We start from the raw sequence: 22,070 nt of genomic DNA, 5'->3' as shown, positions 1-22,070 counted from the left end.
ACAGCAAAAGACTGAACTTCTACTACATGACCCCCCCTGACTTGAAAGCTGGATCCGCGGCTGATGGTAGGGTAATTTAATAAATCTTACAACTGGGTATGGGAGTCGTGACTGATCAAAAAATACCTTTCGTAATTTATGGACGGCCCTTAATATGAATAGGGAGCTATGATAAAATATCATTATTTCAATTTATTCAAACTTACTTAAGGAACTATCATGGACAAGGATTTGTAAATAGAAACGAATCATTACAGTATATGGCTTTTATTTGTTTTCAATTTTATAATGTTTTTATACGCTTTTTTTTATTGTTGTTTGCCTAGAGGGAGGAGGATAAACATCTTCTCGAGGACACCCAGCATCCCGAGACACTGGATAGTGTTGGATTCTTACCAACTAAAAAACCCCCATTTTGGAACTACAAGTTTTCAGGAGTTTCTCCTTTGAAACTTGTGGTTCCGTCTAAGAATGCGTCAGATCCGGCATCCGTATGCCATCACATCACATTCTCTCCACACTAGCTGCTTGCTAGAATGGGCATCTTAACTAACTAACCAGAGACAAGTAACTTGTCTCTGTAACTAACTAGTAAATAGAAGTTTGTTTTAATTAACGTAATCTCAAACTAACTTGCGCATGTCATTTAAGCAAGGTGCCGATTGCGATATATGCGGTAGTCACATAAGCCTTGTTCCATGCTAGTCACAGAACACCTCTGAACTATGAAAAGGCTAAAAGGGTGGGGTTTGGCTGGAAAGTAATTATTTATAAATTTATTAAAAATTATTTTAATGACTTCAATTGGATGGGATTTCTAAATAATAATCAGAGGCACAACGTGTTTACATTTTATTGGTTAACACTAGTGTTCTCTTAGAATTAGGTATAACTTTGACAAAGCTGTGCAATCTGGGATGCTAAATAATACAGCATATTACTATACATTAAACAGAGTAAGGGTTAATTCGGCACAGTCTTTGCAACTTAGAATAGAGGAAAATTCTTTGAGCGATTTGAATTTTTTAAAACTTGTACACCAAATCGTGCAAAAAAGATAAACTAAAAACAGAACATGCATGGTGAAACGTTGAAAACAAAAAAACTACGTATCGCCTACAGAGAAATGTATCGAATTAGCATCACCCTGGTTCAATAAACCGGATTCAGAAAAATACACTCGGGGAAGAGGCAGCGCTTTAACAACCCAGCATTATGAAACTTGAAATGGAAAGACTTATGTATTACTAAGTGGTATTTTTGATGCCTTTCATTAAGAGAAAAGCCCCCCGTGTAGGTTTCTGAAATAATCCGAATCTCCTCCGTGAAACTAGCTCCTCATTGTTGATATTTGCGAACTCAGCTAGAAGCAGCTGCCCTCAGGGGGCTGTGCCAGCTTCATGTTCTCCTTCAGTGTCATTAAACGCCGCAATTCCTGAAGCAGAGTCTTAATGGTGTACTCTCTTTGCCATCTGGCTAGCACTGGAACATGCCTGCTGTCCACCTATAGAGAGAATGATTGAACCACAAACCACAGAATCGTTGGAAACTCTACCACTCCATTGCTGTTATTAATGCCATTCATGTTAATTCTGGAAATGAATTTTGCTACAGGCGGCTCGTCTGGATATCTGGGCCCACATTCAGTTTTCACCGAATACATCCGGTTTTCAAATGGGGTTCTGGGGGGGCCAATTATCATCCCCATCCAGTGTGTGAGAGTCATGTCGTCATCGTTCTCCAAGCCCCAGCTAATGGTTCCATCCGATACTCCTTTTTGGCCGGCCTCTAACTCTTCGAGAAGCCTGAAATTTCTGGGAACAACTGCGAAACAGACGAAAGTAATGAGGATACGTGCCTAAGATTGACGGAGAAGTATTGGACTTACCCACGCCCGCCGATGGGCTAGTCATCGTCACCCGGGTTCCTTACTGCTCAATCAACAATAGGAGCTGGCAAAAACTGACTTCGCCCTGAAGATACTAATTACAGAAAGTAATTAATAACCTGCACAATGAACAGCCAAAAGTCAGGTGGAGCAAATTACGACAAGAGACGTCAGACTGGAGAGGTTAAGCGCAAACAACGCAATCTGATTGGACGATCGTTGAGCGTCAGCGCTCCCTGGTGATAGTTTTCCAGCGAGAGTTCATAAGTGCGGTCACAAAAGTGCGGTTAAGTATAGCGCTGCACAGTAGAGGTTATGTATCCTTATTTCATAAATTGATAGAGATTCCAGTTCTTTTGGAATAACAGTGATAATGGCATTACTCCGACACGGCAGGTCGTTTCTAAAGAATCGCATGTTCAATGCGCCCGTTCGACATCAGCATGGTTACATCGTTTTGTAAGTTTGGCCCTTTGAAATCACGAAAATCATCCTAGCTAGATGCATTCCATTTTGTAGGCTTCCAGAGATAGGCGAAGAAGCCCCCGAAAAAAACCCGCTCTATCACAACGATGGGCTTCCCAAGTTCACGCAAATCACAATAGAAAATTGCAGGGCTGCGATGGCCCAGCAAACGATGGACTTCGAAATGGGCGTTCAAGAGATTGAGAATAAACTGACAAACTCACAATGCAGCGACGCGTTTAAGGATATAATCGATCCGATAGAGAAATTAGGGAATATTATGGAAACCACATGGGGCTTGTCGAAGACTTTGTACTTGGGAAATAACACTCTAATGCCAACGTCCAGCTATGTGGCGATACATGAACGTGCCAGACGAGCCCGAGCAGCCAAATACACCAGTAAAACAGTTCATTCGGTTCTGAAGAACGAGTTGGAGGAGAATCGAGAAAGAACTGTCGAGCAAACGAGAGTTTTGCAGAAATTTCGGCTAGAAGGCAAGCTAAATGGCTTGGAACTGGTAGGAAGAAACGCGGATATTTTTAAGCATGATTTCGCCAAACTCAACATTGAGAAGAAAAACTTCAAGTTTAAGAACGACTTATCACTTAGACAGCATTCGCAAATAGTTGGCGAAATCAGTATTGTAGGCGATTTTCCAGAAGACTTATTACAGGTAATTTTACAAAAACACCCTGATTTCCTGCCGCTGATTTAAAGGGCTCCTTTTATATTATTTTCAATAGACCCGCAATTACTTTGGTGGCTTCAAGCTGTCTTCGTTGTCTCTAGATGCAGTTTGAATGCAATGAAAGTTTTTTTCAGGCTACAGCAATGGATCCGAATAATTACAAAAAAGGTCCATGGAAGTTTACATTAATGCCGCACGTGTATACGCCCCTAATGCAACATTGTCCAAACCGTGAAATTCGATGGCTTTTATGGAAATCGAACGCGACTAGAGGATCAGTTGTAGGCGAAAAAGAGCTTGCAACCAGTTTGCACGTGGAGGAAATTCGATTTCTTCGAGCCAATATTGCAAATTACTTGGGTATGTTGCAGTGTAGAGGTTTTGTTTCGCGATCGCACTGATTGTGATGCTTTTAGGGTACAAATCTTATGCAGACATGTCGATGGAAACGAAAATGGCAGGGAGTCGAAGTGAAGTGAATAGAGTTCTAGGTTTACTGCTGGACAGAGCTAGACCGGCTCAAGATGAGGAACTGGATAACTTGCTGATATTTGCAAATGAACACGGTTTCAGGAGCGATAGGTATGGGCAGCGGTAAAATCCGTACGACAAGCATAAAAACCAATTGAATATTTATAGATTGGAGCTATGGGACGTTCCTTACTGGCGGCTCAAGCAAAAGCAATTACTATTCGGCTACGATGAAAATAAGTTGAAGGACTTCTTCCCTTTGAACACTGTGCTCAATGGCATGTTCCAACTGTGTGAAAAACTGTTCAATATCGTGATAAAAGTCCGAAGTGGCGTGACGGGATGGCACAAAGATGTAAGGTAAAACATCACCATTGGTCATTTCATTTCGTTCCGTGGATATTAATAAGGTTTTTTAAAGGTTTTATGATATATTCGAGCCGCACAGCTCAGCGCCGGTAGCTGGATTTTACCTGGATCCTTATGCGAGATCAGAAGACAAGTTCAAGGTGGCCAACTCTGGCTGGATGGTAGGCATACAGAGTAAAAGCGAAGTAACCGACACGAAACCTCTGGCGGCGCTGATTTTCAATTTCGAATCGCCCCAAGGCGATAAACAATCTCATCTCACATTTTCCGGTAAGTGAATGTGGATGGTTACAATTTTCACAGTTTTGTTGTTTGCTCTATTACGCGATGATTTGTTTTACTTTCGTGCGAAATATTTGGTTATAGAATTTTTTAACATTCTTTACATGCAGTTTTGTGCATTCTGTTAGTTGGCAATTTCGACTTGTTTTTCATTATCTTAATTCTTTTGAATAAAAGTAAACATGCCTTAGAGGGGATTTTAATGTTCGTTAAAAACTTTAACATATTGGGAATGTTTAAAAGTAATATCAAACCAATCAACCGATTTTTTGAGTTGTTCTAGGAAACGAATCTGGCAAGGTGACTTCGTAATGAAATGTCTTGGTTTGTTACTGATTATTTCTTCTAGAAGAATAATTTTTGTGTCATTTTGTTCTGTATTGACGCTGTGAACGATATTATCACTTGAGATGGTGTGGGGTTTTCGATTGCGCTGAAAAAGAAGGTCTTTCTGAGAAAATTTTCTGTCATATAAATAAGGTCGACAATATTTGCATGCAGAAACTGTGCCCAAAGGTTCCAAGAGACTTTTTCAATGATTTTAGAAATTCAGGCGAATAGTGCCTTTAGCTCTTTTCTTTAGGCAGACTGAAAGATTTGGTGATTTTTTTCAAAGTTGTTGGTTCGTTCGTCAAGTTCGTTGTTCAGTGTTTGAGGCGAATTAAATTGTTTTACTGCTTTCAGTTTATCTGGGTTTAGACTGACTCTTTTATTAGTTATTTGGTGAAGGCTTTCACGGCCGGTTAAATCACATTTAGAAATGTTTTCCGGGCTTTGAAGCCGTGGTCTATGGGAATTTCTTCCTGACGTTTCGTCCACAACTGCGGTGGACATTATCAAAGGAGATGAGGCAGTGAGCGAAGTGATCTCCCGTGCTTTCCGACTGGTTCAACTGCAGTCTTAGTCTTATCATCTATGTTATGATTGAAAGTTTTATCCCGTTTGTGCGTTTTTGAGAAGGCCAAATTGTCCATTCTTGATCGACACTAAATTAGTTGTTATTTTCAGATGTAAAGATGCTATTTGAAAAATTCGGCCACTCTTTACAGCACTTACTAACCCGAACCTACTACTCGGAAGTGGCGGGTCTTTCCAATGTGGAATGGGATGCGGTGGGCATCAGCGGACACATGCTGTCTCATTGGCTCTATAACGAGTGAGTATTTTTAGTTATTTTATTCTCACTTTTATTTTAATTAAAATCGGAAACTCTAGAGAAGTAATGAGGACCATATCATGCCACTGTGGCAGTGGAGATAAGCTCTCCCAAGCAACATTCGAGAAGATTTGCCAAGCAGAACAGCACATGGCCGGCTTGGACTTGTGCAATGAGCTCTATCTATCCGCCTTGGACTTGGAGCTGTACTCATCCAAAGACTATTGGCTGGACATAGTCAAGCGGCTTTGGCCCCAGTACAAGAGCTTCGAATATCAGTACAAAATCGACGCTCACCCCTGCCACTTTACGCAGATTTTTGTCGAAGATTGGGCCGCGGCCTATTATTCGCATGTTTGGTCAAGAATGGTGGCCGCCGATGTGTACAGCGCTTTTTACGAAGTCAGAGACAATGAGCAACAAACAAAAGACGTGGGAAAACGATTTAGGGATACGTTCTTGGCCATGGGCGGCAGCGAGCATCCGAGCAAAGTGTTCAGGGAGTTCAGGGGACGCGATCCTTCCCATAAAGCGCTGCTGAAGTCATTGGGCTTGAAAAAGCCGCAGCTGGAAAACTAGTTTGGATTGACTTAAGTGCACGAATTGAAGGAGTGCTACTGGTTTGCTCTTTAATTAGACATTGTTGACTGACTGTTATTTTATGTCCTAGTCCGAAGTGAGCTAGGTAGTGTGCAAATGAAGTGTTATGGTTTTTAATAAACTAATCTATCGATACATGTTTTCGCAGATGTGAGCGACGGAAATGGCTGTAAATAGTGACTAAACTGTTATTAAAAACCCCAGTTTTGGTCGATATTAGTTCGCTTTGCTTTGCGTCTTTTCCGCGTCTCGTGCTTCCATCTCCTTCAGTTTATCTCGGTACTCTTGAAGAAGGGTTTTAAATTCCCCATCTGGCTCAAGCTTAAGACTGGCTTCCAGTTCGGAAATTCCTTGTTTGCCAAATCCCAACTCGTACAGCCCAACGCCTCTTCTTCCAAGACACAAAGCGCGTTCATGCAAATTTACCGCACTCACTGGCTTGTACAAGTCCAAGGCGCTTGTGCAGTCATCCACGGCTCTGCTGAAATTGCCTTAAATTGTGCCATATAATAGATTTTACCTCGTAATTAATTTGAAATTACACACCGGCTTTCAAGTGAGATTCAGATCTGGCTAGGAATAAATCCACAAACTTCGGGCGCAGCTTGATGCCGAAACTTAGCGCACTAATTGCGCCCAAGTAGTTCTTATTGCTCATAAATTCGGCTGCTCTGGCTAGTAGATATTGAGGGTTTTTCTCCTCCGGGCGCAAATCTTCGTCAACGAATCCTGAAGGATTGCAAATTATTATTGAAGAGTGATTGGCACCCTAATTTTTACCGGCAGTTCTTCGCGCTTCGGCCTGCTTGGAGAGAAACTCATTTTCTTCCTCCAAAAGCGACTCTCTAGACGGCGTGGGAAATTCCCTGGGAGTGAAGAGAATCTGAAGAGTGCGCGAACTGCGTGGTTTTGGAATTGGGGTTAGTTCAGGAACTTTTTTCTTTGGGGGAACTTTAGGGGAGTTAATTCGGGAACTTGCACTTGTTTGTTTGGGACGTCGCTCCACATCCAATTTCCACTCATTGATATCGCCGAGCGCTTTGGATTCTTCAGCCTTTCGGTTTTCTTCGATTCTCCTCCGTTCTCGCGTATCCACTTGAATTAGCTCATTTATCGCGACTCTAAGGCAATAAAGTCGAACAACTAGCTTGTGTAAAAAACAGTCACTACCTTTTCAGTTCGGCTTTTTTGGTCCTTTTCTCTTCACGCTCTTTTTGCAACCGAGCGTGCTCTTCTTCAATCAGCCTCAACTTCAGCTGATTTTTTTCCTTCTTGGAAAGATTCTGCACTTCCAGAGTGTCCCAAAGGGCACTGCACAATTTCCTCAACTCAAAAACAACATGCGTGGAGGTTTTCGTGCAAGTGCTTTGCGAGATATCGATTGGATTTAGTAGAATCACTTCGAAGAAAAACGGGTGGAAAGTTAGCTTTAGATATTGGGGCGCGGTGAATACATCCACTTTATTGGGAGGCACTCCATGAAGGGGCACTTCAATGGAAAGTTGCTCTTCTGATTGCTTCCACTCGAAATCTTTGATAACTATAGGCATTTTGCTGGGAAGGGTTAATTATACTCAGATAAGTTTCCTCGGTTACCTGATCGACTTAATTCGCAACAGGGTTGTACTAAGGAAAATAGGGCATTTATTGGAATTTTGGTATTTACAACATTTTCATTTATTCAACATTCTTCTCGATCAATAGGGCCTAAACTTCCTTGAGCTCTTCATTGCCTCCACCCTCTTCTTGGCGTCTTCGAAATTCTTCCGTAGCAAGGTTAGATTCTTCATTTTGCCCTCTTTTATTTGGAAGGTATAGAAGTTCTTCAGCTCCTTCTTCCGTTTCTTCTCAACGATTTTTCCGGCGAGTTTTATTTTCACGCTTTCCTTATTTGCAATGCCTGGCTTGTGGCCTTTTTTAGTCACCACAGTCCATCCCTCATCATCCACTTCCTGCGACAGCTTCTTTTCCTGCTTGCTGGATTTCGCCTGAGACTTGTCGTATCTCAACATAAAAGTATTCAGTTCGTTCGCTAACTCATCTGGGTTTCTAATGGAATTGTTATACTCTTCCACCCATTTGCTCAGCCCAGTTTCAAATGTTACACCACTCTGGCTCATCCGGATCTCATCCAAAGCCAGCACTTTCGAAAGGCCTTCGGGCTTAGCAAACACCACATGGGCTGATTTGAAGCCGGGACTTGAGGGCATTATCACTTTAGTTACGGGGGCTGTAGCTGAAAATAAACTTTGCACATGTTTGTTTTCAAAGTAACTGGGAATGTTCAACACAAACAAAGTTCTTCCAGGCGGTTTGTCGTCTTCATAGTGCCGCAATGAGTGCTCCTTTAGGAAAATTTCGTGCGGGTGAGTGTCGGCATCGGGGAGCCTAATTGTGACGGCTTAAAAACGAAACGGGTCTTAGAACAAACTTGACTGAAACTCGAAGGACTTATTTTAACTCACCTTTAAAGCCCTGAATTGTCTTGGAACACATTGTTGTTTACAGCTGGAATAGCGGTGAATTAACCTAACTTTTGCTTGATGGATTTTTGAGTTATTTCAGGCCCCCTCTAGTTAGTTACCTTTGCAACTACTCCGCAACTTTCAAATTAAACAGCAATTTTGCAGTTGGATTTTAAAAATTATTATTATTATTTACATTAATATTGTTTAGTATTATTTAGCTATAATAATAATTTCAAGAGTTCAAATTGCCATCTCTACCAGGATTTATTCTGTTTCGAAAACACTCACTTCTAGGTCATGATACTGTGGCGAACTCTATGCGCAACTTCTGAAGTAGCAACTCCAATCGAAACGCCAGCTATATCTCACCCACTAAGATCTGCGGCGTTTCGATAGGCGGATAGAGTTCGCCACAGTATCATGCTTCTAGGTTATAAAATACTAAACTTTGTGGTTATGAAAAAATGCCTAGAGACTTGTCAATAAGTACACGATTCTCGATAACTGGCTGAATAGTTAAATGTTCAAGCGAAAATGGACTATGTAGAGGAACAGAAAAGTGAAATAGAAGCCCTAGAATCGATATACTATGGGGACTTTGAAATTATAACGGCGAAGCCCTATAAATTCTCAATACCGATCAAAACAGAGGACTACGATCCGGAAAGCAATACTGGCTTATTGTGCGACTTAGTAGTTACTTATACCCCAAAATACCCCGATGAAGAGCCGATAGTGGAAATAGAAAATGCGGAGAACTTCGAGGGCTCCTTCGAGTCTGAGCTGCTCAAACATCTGGACGAACAGGTAAGATTTAGATGTTTCACTTGGGTTCTCCGAAACTTAGCTAGTAATTTCACTAGAACACCCAAACAGGTATCGGCCAAACCCGTCATTTTTATGCAAATCCTCCTCCAAACTCCATCAACCCTCTCAACAATACCATCGACTTTACTAATAGCAGCTGGTTGTAACCGTAATGTTAAGAGTAACTAGCCACTAAAATAGGACTTTGTCTTACTTTATTTATACAATCTAGATAAAGGAAAACCTAGGTACAGTGATGATATTCACTCTAGTTTCCACAGCCCAAGAGTGGCTGCATAGTAAATATGAGGCAGATAAGAAGAACAAAGAAGAAAGAGAAGCTAGAAAAATACAGGAGCTTGAAGAAGCCGAACGTAAAAGGTAGGTGCTGGGCAGATGAGTGATTGAAATTCATTGTGAGTTTTGCAAGGTTTGAGGGTACAAGAGTTACAATCGAAACGTTCCTAAAATGGAGACAACAGTTTGAGGAGGATTTTGGGATAGACAAAAAGAGGGAACTGGCTGAGAAAGAGGGTAGAAAATTAACAGGTACGTAAAAGATTGCGTCTAAATATACTAGACTAGAGTGGAATCCATTTTAAGGTCGTGAGCTATTTATGACCGATAATACGCTGAATGAATCCGATCTCAAGTTCCTAGACGAAGGAGATCGTGTAAAAGTCGATGAATCCTTGTTTCAAGATCTCGATGATCTTGACCTGGATGATGAGGATGATGAAGACTTTGATCCCAATAACTACAACAGCGATTCCTCATAGATAATTGTAGGAATTTTATAGTTTGTGTTTAAAAAAATTAGATAGAAAACATTGCGCGCTAAAACTAGAGGAAGATAAAAACCAATTTATGGTCACTAATTGTTTATTTATTAACATATAACTACCTACTGGAAAACGATATGATACAAATACTGCTACTCCCTACTGATACAAGAATCAATAACCACATTTCTTAATCCGATACGGACAACAATATAACTACAAAAATATCTACACTTAATACATCTTAAACATTATCTAAATAAAGCTTGAAATTAAAACTGATTTTTTTATGTTAGTACTTTACTACTTAAAAGTTACGGGAAAAATTAAGAATATTATGTTTGTACTCATGTATTTTAAACGAGGGTGATATGCTGTGAAAATGAACGCTACATCTCTATTGTTGGCAACATTTTTACTGCAAGAAATTCAAGTCTATAAGATTAGAAGGTATTATTTACCAAAATATATTCGAAAAGTACAACCGCCTAGTAAAATCGATAATTTATATTGGACGTTTAAAAACCAATGATTCGTTATCACATTTTGAACAAAACACTTTTGGGCTACTAGGAAACACAACAACTATACTTAAACAGACAACGAAACCCCAAAAATATCACATAATTTGTTGCATTTACAGGCAAGGTGTCCCAACTAACACACAATCTTCAACGATTACAACTTAAAACACCTATGGGAGACTGAAATACGCGAATTTAAAACACAATACCAATTAAATTGCTTGCCTAGAAAATGGAATGTTTTCTGATATTACTGCTGTTGTTTTTTCATTGACTTTCACAGTGTAAATTCAGGTGAATGTTGCAAAAATGGTAAACATTTGTTTTAATCACTTGAAATCTGCAACACCCTGTATGGCTGGGTATTTGGGCCCACGCGCTCAACTTATGTATGACTGAGATCTTGAGACATGCTTTTCGTTTTAAAGCCTTCTTTTCTCTATTCAAGCATAATTTATAAGCTACGAAAGGGATCAAAAATCTTCAAAGATCTAACGAAAATGATGGAGTTTTCGGCCAAAGAAAACGCCAATAGAACATGTTTTTTCCGCAAAGCGCTGACCGAAAACTCCTCCAGTCCCGCAACATCTTAGATATCCTAGTATTACGAATTGAACATTTACAATAAACATTAAATGAAGAATAGATGGCAATTTCTCCCGGTCATGACCGGATTTTCATGTGCTCCTTCAGCCAAATTACTCCTATAAATACATAAGGGTTTTGTGCAGGTGTTTTTCCTTCTACTTCGCCCCTTTCTTGTTAAAGGACAAGTTAGTATTTCAGTTAAATATTTTAATTGGACCGAGTTCTCCACACAGGAAAATCCTAACAGTTGCAGGATTTCAGGACAAACATTTAATAAATGCGCTCACACTCACTCCTTATTCCGTCTTTACATTATCTCGTTGAATTGCCTTACTTTTCCGCTCCAGAGTACTGGATTCAATGCCACTGTCTTCATCGGCACTATCCAGCAAACTGGCCTCGCCCTTGTTAAAATGCCCTTTCTTATCGACGAAATTGTCGTTCAACAGTTCATACAGAACAGTCTCGCTCTTGACCGGAATTATATTAATTGGCTTATAGGGCAAAACGTCGAAGCAAACGTTCTTCGTTTGCGGCAAATTCTCATCAGTGGGCGTGTCGACGTGTTGAACCAAAAACCTGCTTTTCCCGAACGTGGAAAAAGCGGGCTTTTCCCTGATTATTTCCATGTCTTGCAAAGGTTCCACCACGAAGGTTTTCCCTGAGGTGAAAGCACTGGGACTGGGCGGCAAATCCAGCTTCAGCTTGCTCCTGGTGTGCCGCAAGCCGCCTAAAACATCTAGTTTTCCGTGAAGATCCAATGGTTTCCCCCAAAACAAGCTTACCTTCATTATTTTTGCTCCTGTTAACGGCTTGCTCGGCCAATTTTCTAAGCGAAGCGACCGGCCTGAAGGAGGCAAAATTGTCAGAAAACCCCGAAGATTCACTAACAGGGGTGCAGTCTTCCAAGCCACTGTCGGGGGTGATGTTTTCCATCCAACTGCTCGCTCCAGGGAAGAATTGCGAACACCCTGTATCGTCCAACTGGCGATTAGTTGGCACCACTTGGCAGTCATAATCTGGGGTTCTAGGAGCACCTAGAAAATCCATGTTTATTCGCCTTTTCGACGCTTTAAACGTTTGGCGCAAGTGTGCGCAAGTTTAGTTGAGAGAACGCTTGCTGTTTTAGTACTAAGACTGTGGGTGTAGAGGTGCAAGACACTGGCTCCTACAGCCGGTAGAGGCAGTTGAAAGTATTGAATAAAAAGCATGTTAAAGTTGCTTACTTGAACCATCACCCTGAAAATCGATGGGACTGGTGAGATAATACAAGCTACGTCTACTGTTGTTAATTTTCGGTTTGAAGGTAAAATTGCTGGGGTTTAGGTCGCTTTCAGCAGTGGGCGGAGGCAAACAAATCTCTGGATCGAATTCCCAGTCTGGAATCGATACGGTTAGCACACATGAACTGTTATTTATCCGGAACCTAATGAGTGAAACTAGTTAGATCTAGAACAACAACAGTCATGGTATGATGTTCATTTCAGAATGTGACCTTGTTGCTCTAAATGAGAGTAGATGAAGATGGTGATGATTGGGATGAGTGTGAGTGAAATGGCTCAATAATCTAACACCAAAAGCGGCAGAAGAAGACGAAGGTCTGCACTGAGGAAATAGCCGCAACCAAGGTAACTAAAGCTCTAAACTCCTAACGCTTACCAGCAAACGCAACAAAGTCTAGCTGGGGCTTCCACAGGTCCTGACTTTGCAGCACCGGACTTTCCGGCTCTCGTGGGTATTCATACACGCAATGATACTTCTGTTTTTTGAACCACACGCCTTTGGACTTTTTCTGGAAGACAACCTCCGATAAAATGGGCCAGATAATCGAAACAACCACTTACCATTTCCGCTCTGTCCAAGCTCTTATCTGGCGAACGTAACGCCGATTTGGAGGGCGTTGCAAATTTGTCCCATGCCGAAGGAACGAACTCCAAATTGTCGCCCTCTTCCTCGCTGCTGCTGGTGCTTATGTCTCTTTCCGTGGATTCTTCAACAATTTCTTCCATAGGCTGAATATCTTCCAACTGAAACAGCGGCGTCATTCGTCAAAGACCAACTGAAGAGTTACGTGTGCTTACCATGTCCTGAGGGGCAGCTTTCAGAGCTTTTAGAGACTCTTCATGCTCGCCTTCCTTCCAGATGAATTCCCCGCTTGAGCTGGATCTGGTATCCGAACCGCTTTCCCAATCCTGTTCTTCTGCCTCGTTGCTCTCGCTAAACGATGTGGACATCAGTTGGCTGTCGATCGGACCGCTAAATCTGATGTCCGTTAAAACACCCAGCATATCATGAGATTCTTCAGCGGCCGAATCGCTTTTGTAAGCAACGTTCACGTACGGGACGTTGTTATCGAGATTTTCGTAGATATTCGAGATGGCTTCATCGGCAAACGGGAATTTGTAGACATCCAATTCTTCTTCTTTGGCCAGAGTGGTTTCTGCACTGTAATACGTTTCAGACGGCAGACTTTCATACAGATTGTCTTCATTGTCGGGTTTACTACAAAAGTCTTCATTCTTCTCGTCTGATAAACTGGGGCTTTGGATCGATTTGAACGTTAGTAGGGAAGCAGGCAACGATTTCCACGGCTTGTCTTCCGGAGATGGTAAAGGGGCCACCTTGAAACGAAGAAAAGTGTGCTGGAGATATTCGAGATGTTTAAGTTGCAATACGACTCACCACCTTTGTTGGGAAAGCAGGAAAATCCGCTGAATGATGTCGCTCATTTTCCAAAAACGCATTCAAATAAATCGGGTATTCACCCCCACTGGGCTTTACAGCCACCTCTTCGTTCTTCTGCTCATTGCTAGCACTATCACTAAACGACTCAGTTGTTTCACCAAGTTTCATCGTTTTCTCTTCACTGGCATCGGTAACATCTTCAAGCTTCCCGTCGTTTAATCGATATGCTTCTGCAATATCTTCGGGCTCTTTTTCGTTCGCAGATGCAAAATCGTCGAAATTGAAAAGCGTATCATTAGAGCAACAGGAACTTTGGCTTGCTGTCTGGGCGTTTTTGACAAAAACGCTATCGTTAGTATGCGAAGACAATGCTGGCGGCAATTCATCAGACCAATCGCTGTCCGAGTCTTCGTATCTAGAAGAAAAACTAATTTGTTAGGTGAAGATTAGGATTTTCCTTTGCAGTTCCATTGCTTTCCTTCTTACCCATTCAACATCTAAAAATCGCCGTGAAAGCGAACGAAACAAACCCTTGCGACCGACGCCAATACTTCAATTTGCATTAGTTACATACTGATCGCTTGGTTTTTCCAGTTGCAAATCAGCGTCGCTCCTGAAGGGTTCGGCACAACTTCGACTCCTATTTACACCCTAATGTATTTGTTGTGCCGAGTAAGAGCGTTTTTTACGCGAGAAAAGTTCAGCACAACTTCGAAGTCCCTTAAATTATAATGTATTTGTTGTGCGGAGCCCTTCAGATACGACGCTGGTTCACGCGGAAACCTTTACCAATACGCGCTATAACCAGCAAGCAACAAATACGTTGAAATCTAATGGTCGTCAAAGTAGTGCGTGATTGCATGGCAAAAACTGAACCATCGACAAGTTTAGTGTTTTTAAGTTCTCCGGCGCCCCTCCTGAACGGTTCGGCACAACCAGGACTTCCATTATATCCTAATCTATTTGTTGTGCCAAAAAGTGTATATTCCCAAAAAACTTGTTTATCATTATCCCAAAGGATGTTAAATTTACGTAGGATATTAGAGAAGCATATTAATACGGAAAAGTGCCTTAGGACGATGGTTAGTAAGTGAGCAGTGTAAACATAAATAAAAAAGCCAAACAATGCAAACAAATATATTTAAACTATGAAAACAAAATGAATACAATAAACGAGTGACCGTGAATTGACGAAAGCCAACATAATGGATAAAAACTATTGACAAAATAAATTAGGAAGCATAAAACTGGTTAGGGATATAGGGGTGCTATTGGTTAATACAGGCTTCTAAAGTCTGAGCTTGCCTCTGCCTATGTTTTCTCCTGAAGAGTGAAAATGAATGTAAATGGTATCATGCAATCACACGATGAATGCAAGCGATAGGTTTCAATGTCATTGCATCAGAAGAAGAAATCATTTTGCGGTTTTATTGCTTGAACGATGCATGAAATTAAAATCCGATATCGCTGCGAAGTTCTTCAAATAAAAGCACATGCCCAAAACAACGAGAAAATCACTTACTTTGGACTAATTTGCGCGAGCATTCCCATTTCTTCATCATTCAGTTCGAAGCTGTTTTCCTCTGGTATGGGCGATAGCATCGTGTTGTAAGCGTTGTACCTTAGAAAAATTTCGTTGCGCTCCGCCTGATTCCACTCCTCTTCTTCTTTGATATTTTCCTGCGGCGCACTCTAAAAAATCCAATAAAACATCACCAAACCTCGGGAAAAACCAGACGAAAACTTTTACCTGAGCTTGTGGAAGCTTCGCCAATAATTCATTCCTTAGGGCGCTCACCACTTCATCATCCATGCCGTATCGGATGTAGCTGCCTAAAAGGAAGAACAAATTTCATTAAAAAATATCTCATTTTACTCAAAGAGCGGTTTCAACCAACTTGTGCTAGCTTGTGACTCAATTTCTTCAGCTAACTGCTCGTTGTTTAATTGGGGGTGCAAAAACCACCCCCCGCAGGTCTTCAAATCTTCACCGTTCCCCTCATCTACAAGAAAAAGCATTGTATATTCTATATACCAATATTTTTGCTGGTCAAACCTTTGAGACCATCGTCCACTGGGCTGTCTTGAAGCACAAAAGTCCCATTGATGGCAGCATCTAATAGGGTTGCAGATGAATCATTTTTGGGCTCGATTGAAAAGGTCCCATCGGCAGCTTTTTTAGTAAACGTTTGATTTTCCAGTTGCTCAGTTGCATTATCGACAGTAAATGTATTGTTTCCTTCCACTAAAAATGTTCCGTCAATCATAGCGCGCCCCTTGATTTCTTCATTATTAGTATCGATTTGAATGTTTTCCTCTAAGAACAGCATGCTTTGCGGTTCAGAAGTGAAACTATCAAAGAAATTCTCGTTGGTTTCCCTGTTGGAATCGAACGATTTTCCTAGAAAGTTGTCCCAAGTTTCCAGCGAGTAGTTTAGTTTCTCCTCTTGGTTCGGGCCGCTTTCTTTAATCGCGGAAGTGAACAATTCATTCGAATCATTTGTCTGGCTATCAAATAGGTTTACTCCAGGCGGTTCAGTAAATGTTATGCTGGATTTTTTCCCAAAAGGCGTGCTGCTAAATACCAAAGCATGCGTCAGTAAGTTTGGCTTGGATTCCTGCTGGCTGTCGCTGACATCAAACGCTACTTTGGGCAAATTCGGCAATTCACTATCTAACTTTCCGCCGGTTTTATTTTCACAGCTATCTGTTGGAGGGCTAGTCGGTGGAACGTCACAAATTTCTGGAACTTCTGAGTTTGTGCTGTTACAGTTTTCACTAGGGGCGGTAGTTTCCAATAACGCAGTTTTCCGCTCCGCGCTTAAGAATTCATTTACACCAAGGCAAATCTGCGGCAAACTATTGCAGGTTTCTTTGGGAGATGGGCTGGAAAGATTCCTCGCTTCCATCATATTGGGGCCTTTGATGAACTGCGGTTTAATTTCCGGTAAGAACTGGTCGGTAAACACGTCGGGTTTTCTGGCTTTCGGTTCGCTGGAAACCATTTTCTCCGGCGAATAACTTAAACATGAGTTAATACTAACGCTATTTTCTACATTCTCACTACATAAATCAGGTACGATTTGAGATTCCTTAATTTCTGCTTTTGATTCGTTTAGTTCGGGGTCGTCCTTTGGTATTTGAGATTCTTCTTCATAATCCCGCTCAGCGCTCTTAGCTGGAATTAAGTTCGATTCCAATAAATCCACGTTGGCTTGACCGTGATCCTCGTCTAAACTAGCTAATATATCAGGCAAGTTGTGTTTTGGTGGGTGTTTGTCACTTTCGTCTTCTATTTTCTTGGTTTCGCTGTCTTGTCTAGAAAATGTTTTATTCATGTGAATTCCTGTTGGCATTGGGCGATATTTATCAACCGACACATTGAAAACATTGTAGATTTGATTAGGAGGTTTGATTTCAGTTGCACTGTTAAGCTCGCGTAGCACGCTCAAGTTTTGACTCTTGTTATCAGGTACAAACAGTAAACTATCCCGTCTTTCCACTTGCATTTTCTTCAACTCCTGCTCGAAAGTGTCCTCTAGACTGAGCAAATTGCCTTCGCTGCTGAAGTTTAGGCTCACATTTTCCAGATTCGACTTCCTCGGCCCTCGGTTCGATTTGTAATCGATGCTGGGCATTGGAGTTTCCGACTCTGACTCTGAGTAATCGACGTGCGTGAGCACCATCAGGTCAGCTACTGAGCGCGACTTTAACCGCACCTTCTCACTGTAAGCCCCACGTTCCACTTTCCGTCGCCAATTCTCCTCTTCCGTGTCGCTGCCACTACTTGCTTGCTTGAAATTGAAACTATCCGTTAAACTATCGTTCGGAATTGGAGATTCTTTCAACTCTTCGGTTTTCTGCTTAGTGCCAGAACCCAACTTGAAGTGAAGAGTCGCCTCCGGATTCATGTCTTTAGCGTTTTTGGTCAAAGGCTGCATACACAGCAAATTATCCAAGGATCCATGCAAATTGTTCAAACTAGGCGACAATTGTTTGGAAATGGATTTAGTTTGCATTTCAATGTTCACTGTATGTTTGTCCGTGTTTGAAGTCACGTTGGGTTTCAGCGACTCCCAGCGCTGGTCAAAGTCTGAATTGGCCCCCAGGTTGTGAGTATTTCGATGCACTTGGTACAAATCGGACAGCATAAACTCGATCTGAGCCACTTGAGGCCTGGATTCTTTATTGCTCCAGCACATTTTGATTAGGCGAAAGCTGCAAGAAAAACATCCAGGTGAAATAACCAGTGTTGTCATTACCAAAAGAGTTTCCCGACCGTATAAAACGACCAGTTCCACTGAGGCCTTTATTAACCAGGAGTAATGAAATGAAGCAACCCACTTACATGTAGTCGGAATACATTTGCGGTTTACTAGGGCCATCCAGTCGTAGGCTTTCCGGTCCAAATACTCGGGAAATCACGTCGTCGTCGTTTAAAAAGCCATAAGGCTGAGATCCGTTTTCGCATACTTCCCACATAACCACTCCTAAGCTCCAGACATTCGCCTCCTTGGTCAGGGGCTTGGGTTGGATGGTTGTTGGGGTGCAAACGAGAGATTCTGGAGACCTCCAGCGTACTGGTATAAGCGGCACGCCGTTTCTGTAATAATCTTCTGGATACTTGGAGAAGCTCAAGCTGTAATCTCCGAGTTTGAGAGTGAGATCGCTGGAAAGCTGGCAGTTTCTCGCCGCCAAATCGCTGAAATAAACCTAAGCTATAGATTGCGTTTTTGCACTCTGAGAGTACTTACGGGTGAATCAAGTTGTTTTCGTGCAGATGCTTTAGAGCGGATGTTAATTCAAAGCACCATTGCAGTATCCGGTCCTCACTGCCCACAGTTCTCAGTCGGGACTTTAAATCTCCGGCGCTGCAGGATTCTTGGAGCAGAAGCAAAGGGGCCGATCGCAGGCATTGACCTTTGAGGGCCAGAATGTTCGGATGCTCCGGCGCCAAGTAGAAGAGCGCATTTTGCAGAAACGAGAGACGATCACGCGGACTTGATGCGATATCCAGAATTCTCACCACCACTGGAGTCCAGGTCCGGTCGGGATCTAGATCCTGGGCTGCGCCTTCCACTACCTAAAACCAACTCTCTAGAACTTGCTGGGGGAAGCGGATTATGAATAGACGAACCTTGCCAAAGTGCCCATTTCCTAACTCCCTGATGTACTTCAGCTTTTCCCTTGGAAAGTCTATTTTAGCCCCATCTGGAACACGAAGACCTCAGAGTTAACGCGGGCGCTTTAAAAATGAGGAAAACTACTCACCGAACCATCGGCCCACATCGACGTGTTCAGCGTCCCCGATGCGCCTCTGGAAATTTCAACAATCGGATTTGATTATTTTGCGTATGAAGTGCGAGAAAATCGCCATTAAAATCCCATTTTTAGCAAGCTTATTGTATGAACGCTTCATTAGGGCTTAAGCATTGCCACTCACCTCTTGTTCATTGACCATAAATACATTGTTATTTATGGGCGGATGTAATGGGGTGAAAATGGTAAATTCACCATTCCCTATAGGGTTTACATGGCCTTGTTCCGAGCTAGTCACGGTCGACGCTACCATAGGAGTATTGTGAAATTCCTGCAAAATTGAAGTGTTTAGATTCAATAAATCATTCCCATCTCCAACTGAAACCTATACTGTACTTACTGCCATAGACAGTTGTTAAAATCAACACGAACATTGAGATTCTACGGTAAATTGACGCGCAAATTTTCACATTTAAATGTAAGAAGGACGAGAAATGACGACGTTTGGACTGCCAGGCATGTGCCGATTTAAATCTTCTTGCTGCTGAATTTGGAATTTTGTTGAAAAAATTCCATTAGTCATGAAAAGTTTATATTATTTACGTTTTTTTAAAGTTCTGTGTGTTTATTTCCATTGAATTTGGCGCGTTTAAGGAACACATGCTCTAATTGGTTACTGTTTCATAATTACCTTTTGCTTTTCTTCCTATAAATATCACCAAGCAGCCGAATGGAAAATTAAAATTAGTAAATAACACATACTACACTTGAATATTAATAAGCTAGAATTGATATGACAATTTATTTAATTTCATTTTAGCCTGCGGTAAGTCTGGATTACGATGAATTACTAGGAAAAGCAATCTTCGCACTAAATAGCAGGTAAGAAATATAAGACAAAACATCAGTATAAGGCGATAGTGGAGGTAAAGAATGAAGGTTGTGGCCACGAAAAGTATCCTTAAAAATGCAAGTTGAATGCCTAGACCAACTTGGCTGAACATTATGAATCTTTGCGATGCGCGTAAATTGCCTACAATTTGTTTACCAATGAATGAATTTGAAATTGGACGAATCGATTCGTTTGAAGAATGATACATACATAATGTACGTGGAAACGATTCAATTACCATAAGATATTCCTGATGGCAAAAGCTTGCTAAATTCTCCTGAATCTCTTACCTGAACCGTTAAGGCTTAATTTTTTTGATATTTTGGAAAACCAGGGAAAATAAGGAATGGAAAATCGTCCAGTTAACTACTTATAATTATTGGAAATTAAACTTTACCTGAAATCCTTTCCGCCTATGGCAACAGAGACATCCAGCGAATATTATAATCGTGCCAACCGTAATAAGAATAGCAGCTACACTCGTTAAAAGCTGCGTATGTTCACCTGGAACATTGAACATTTGCAATACTCAAAACTCTCCACTGCGGTTGGTGATTAATATTTTTTTCTGCTCGTTTACAGGCCAGGTTGTAGTTTTTAGAAAACTGTATAGCATTTTCCGGCCTTGACATTTACAGCAACTTAGATAAATGATAATCTATACAGATGCAGCCACATGGCAAATTACTTTGCATTCAATTTATTTTTGAAAATTGTCGGGGTTTTCGAATGGCAGATAATTGAACGCTAAACATTTCCAAACTTGGTGTTGGTGCAATCAATCAGATTTTGGTTGAAACACTCAAGACAACGTCCAAGTTAGGATTAACTATTACGTTAGTAGTGAGAGTAAATACTGCAAGTGGGAGACAATAGACAATCTAATCGATGACTCACCAATGCCATTATCTTGCAAATTGACAGGAAATCCTGTACAACAATCTACGAAGAGTAGCGTGAGATAGAAGCCCCATCTCCAGTACAATTCCATATTTCTGGCCCCAATACACACATACATCTCAGTTGGAATATGCAACTGTTCACTTTCGGAGGTTGATATATTGTGAAGGAAAAGCCGTTCTCTGCTACATGTTCAGAGCGTTGGTCAAAATTTTCTCTGCGTAAATGCCTCGCAATTCCGAGTTTAATTCGTTTCTTTTTGGCACCAACACACAATAACAAAACTCGCAGGATAAGTCAGAGGTAAAGTCAAAGTGACACTAACGATCACCATTGGCAGTTGGCTGACACTAGTGACAACAGTTCACTTGGGGGAAATGGGGAAATACGCAGATTATAACACTGTAGAAGCGAAACGCGGTAGTTGAGCTAAATATGTAAAGAGGGCGACTACAGCCCGTGTTCCATGCATCCGTTCATACGATGAAACGATGATACGAATGCATGGGTCACGGGCTTAAATCCTAATGTTTTCTGGGAAAGTTTCATTTTTCTAGATGCGCCCATAAACACCCACCCCGAGTTTAGAAACTTAAGATCTAAACAACCAAAAAGAATTTGGTTTCAATAAAGAAAACTTGGATAAAACAGAAGTGAAATTTTGAGCACCACGTACATCAGGATCGATTAATGTGCAGGAGTTTTTCGCTATTCACAGCATGTGCATGTGTTGCCTAATAATTTAAACACATGATTAAAGTTTATTGTTCAACTAGTAAAACTTTCTTAATTTGTGAATAGGCGAGCGCACATGTGCAAAATTTAATTTAATTTAGAGCTATCGCACTTCTCCATAGGAGTTTATTTGGGTTTTTATTGTTTTTTGCAACATGCTGTTTAATTATTTTTATCCTTTTATTTAAAATAATTTACTCCCAGGTCATAATACCCAAAAGCACGTAATTACCAGTTGGGGTTTCACCAGCAATTAAGCAACTAGATACATTCAGCTTCCAGCAGCTGAAATAGTTGAAAAACCAAATACGCAAAGTCTTTGCATGTGAAACTAATTAGGCAGTTTATGTGCAGCTACGCTAATTGGCGCGACATATTTTCTGCGTATTTTCATAATTAATGTCTATTTATCGTTACTGGAAAACTTAAAGTTGTAAAACGCGCCCAAATCTGGAAAATGTAAATAATTTATTTTATAATTAACGTCATGTTGACGGCATATTTATTC

General features: G+C 41.2%; 6 protein-coding genes and 1 long non-coding RNA gene across 13 annotated transcripts; 3 read left to right on the top strand and 4 right to left on the bottom strand.

Annotated features, from left to right (window-relative positions):
* LOC125504303 lies at positions 1-885 on the top strand. The gene is made up of 2 exons (XR_007281421.1): positions 1-66; positions 327-885. It is a non-coding gene; the product is annotated as an uncharacterized LOC125504303 (long non-coding RNA).
* LOC109544016 (ubiquitin-conjugating enzyme E2 variant 2) lies at positions 840-2,112 on the bottom strand. Its single transcript, XM_019913997.2, has 3 exons — positions 1,889-2,112; positions 1,556-1,824; positions 840-1,504 (listed from the first exon to the last, which is right to left on the bottom strand). Exons 1-3 carry the CDS (start codon positions 1,911-1,913, stop codon positions 1,364-1,366), a joined length of 435 nt encoding a protein of 144 aa, XP_019769556.1. The 5' UTR covers positions 1,914-2,112; the 3' UTR covers positions 840-1,363.
* Positions 2,113-2,155: 43 nt separating this feature from the next.
* On the top strand, positions 2,156-6,136 carry LOC109544012 (oligopeptidase A). Its single transcript, XM_019913992.2, has 8 exons — positions 2,156-2,347; positions 2,408-3,029; positions 3,179-3,404; positions 3,461-3,626; positions 3,684-3,875; positions 3,937-4,154; positions 5,175-5,322; positions 5,382-6,136. Exons 1-8 carry the CDS (start codon positions 2,262-2,264, stop codon positions 5,899-5,901), a joined length of 2,178 nt encoding a protein of 725 aa, XP_019769551.1. The 5' UTR covers positions 2,156-2,261; the 3' UTR covers positions 5,902-6,136.
* Positions 6,020-7,472, bottom strand: LOC109544013 (dynein axonemal assembly factor 4). Its single transcript, XM_019913993.2, has 4 exons — positions 7,093-7,472; positions 6,703-7,043; positions 6,469-6,651; positions 6,020-6,413 (listed from the first exon to the last, which is right to left on the bottom strand). The coding sequence occupies exons 1-4, from the start codon at positions 7,470-7,472 to the stop codon at positions 6,139-6,141; spliced, it is 1,179 nt and encodes a 392-aa protein (XP_019769552.1). The 3' UTR covers positions 6,020-6,138.
* Positions 7,473-7,546: 74 nt separating this feature from the next.
* LOC109544014 (ribosomal RNA-processing protein 7 homolog A) lies at positions 7,547-8,813 on the bottom strand. The gene is made up of 2 exons (XM_019913995.2): positions 8,388-8,813; positions 7,547-8,323 (listed from the first exon to the last, which is right to left on the bottom strand). The coding sequence occupies exons 1-2, from the start codon at positions 8,416-8,418 to the stop codon at positions 7,620-7,622; spliced, it is 735 nt and encodes a 244-aa protein (XP_019769554.2). The 5' UTR covers positions 8,419-8,813; the 3' UTR covers positions 7,547-7,619.
* LOC109544015 (RWD domain-containing protein 1) lies at positions 8,718-10,071 on the top strand. The gene is made up of 4 exons (XM_019913996.2): positions 8,718-9,197; positions 9,430-9,578; positions 9,628-9,746; positions 9,801-10,071. Exons 1-4 carry the CDS (start codon positions 8,925-8,927, stop codon positions 9,974-9,976), a joined length of 717 nt encoding a protein of 238 aa, XP_019769555.1. The 5' UTR covers positions 8,718-8,924; the 3' UTR covers positions 9,977-10,071.
* Positions 10,062-21,170, bottom strand: LOC109544010. Of its 7 annotated transcripts, none has more exons than XM_019913983.2 (19): positions 20,825-21,170; positions 20,325-20,431; positions 19,727-19,741; positions 19,220-19,366; positions 19,048-19,093; positions 18,914-18,987; positions 18,531-18,859; positions 18,125-18,478; positions 15,833-17,994; positions 15,675-15,779; positions 15,527-15,609; positions 15,299-15,468; positions 13,774-14,191; positions 13,173-13,712; positions 12,936-13,118; positions 12,751-12,883; positions 12,318-12,470; positions 11,877-12,128; positions 10,062-11,830 (listed from the first exon to the last, which is right to left on the bottom strand). In XM_019913983.2, exons 1-19 carry the CDS (start codon positions 20,943-20,945, stop codon positions 11,388-11,390), a joined length of 5,835 nt encoding a protein of 1,944 aa, XP_019769542.2. In that variant the 5' UTR covers positions 20,946-21,170; the 3' UTR covers positions 10,062-11,387. The 7 variants fall into 7 exon arrangements, with proteins under 7 accessions (XP_019769542.2, XP_019769544.2, XP_019769546.2 ...); XM_019913985.2 differs by having other exon boundaries at positions 10,062-11,821; XM_019913987.2 differs by lacking the exon at positions 12,318-12,470.
* Positions 21,171-22,070: the final 900 nt, after the last annotated feature.

This window comes from Dendroctonus ponderosae, unplaced genomic scaffold (genome assembly GCF_020466585.1).
Source record: "Dendroctonus ponderosae isolate FM_Combo_2020 unplaced genomic scaffold, Dpon_F_20191213v2 Dpon_F_20191213_4, whole genome shotgun sequence".
NCBI lineage: Eukaryota > Metazoa > Arthropoda > Insecta > Coleoptera > Curculionidae > Dendroctonus > Dendroctonus ponderosae.
This window is presented reverse-complemented; position numbering and strand designations above follow the sequence as displayed.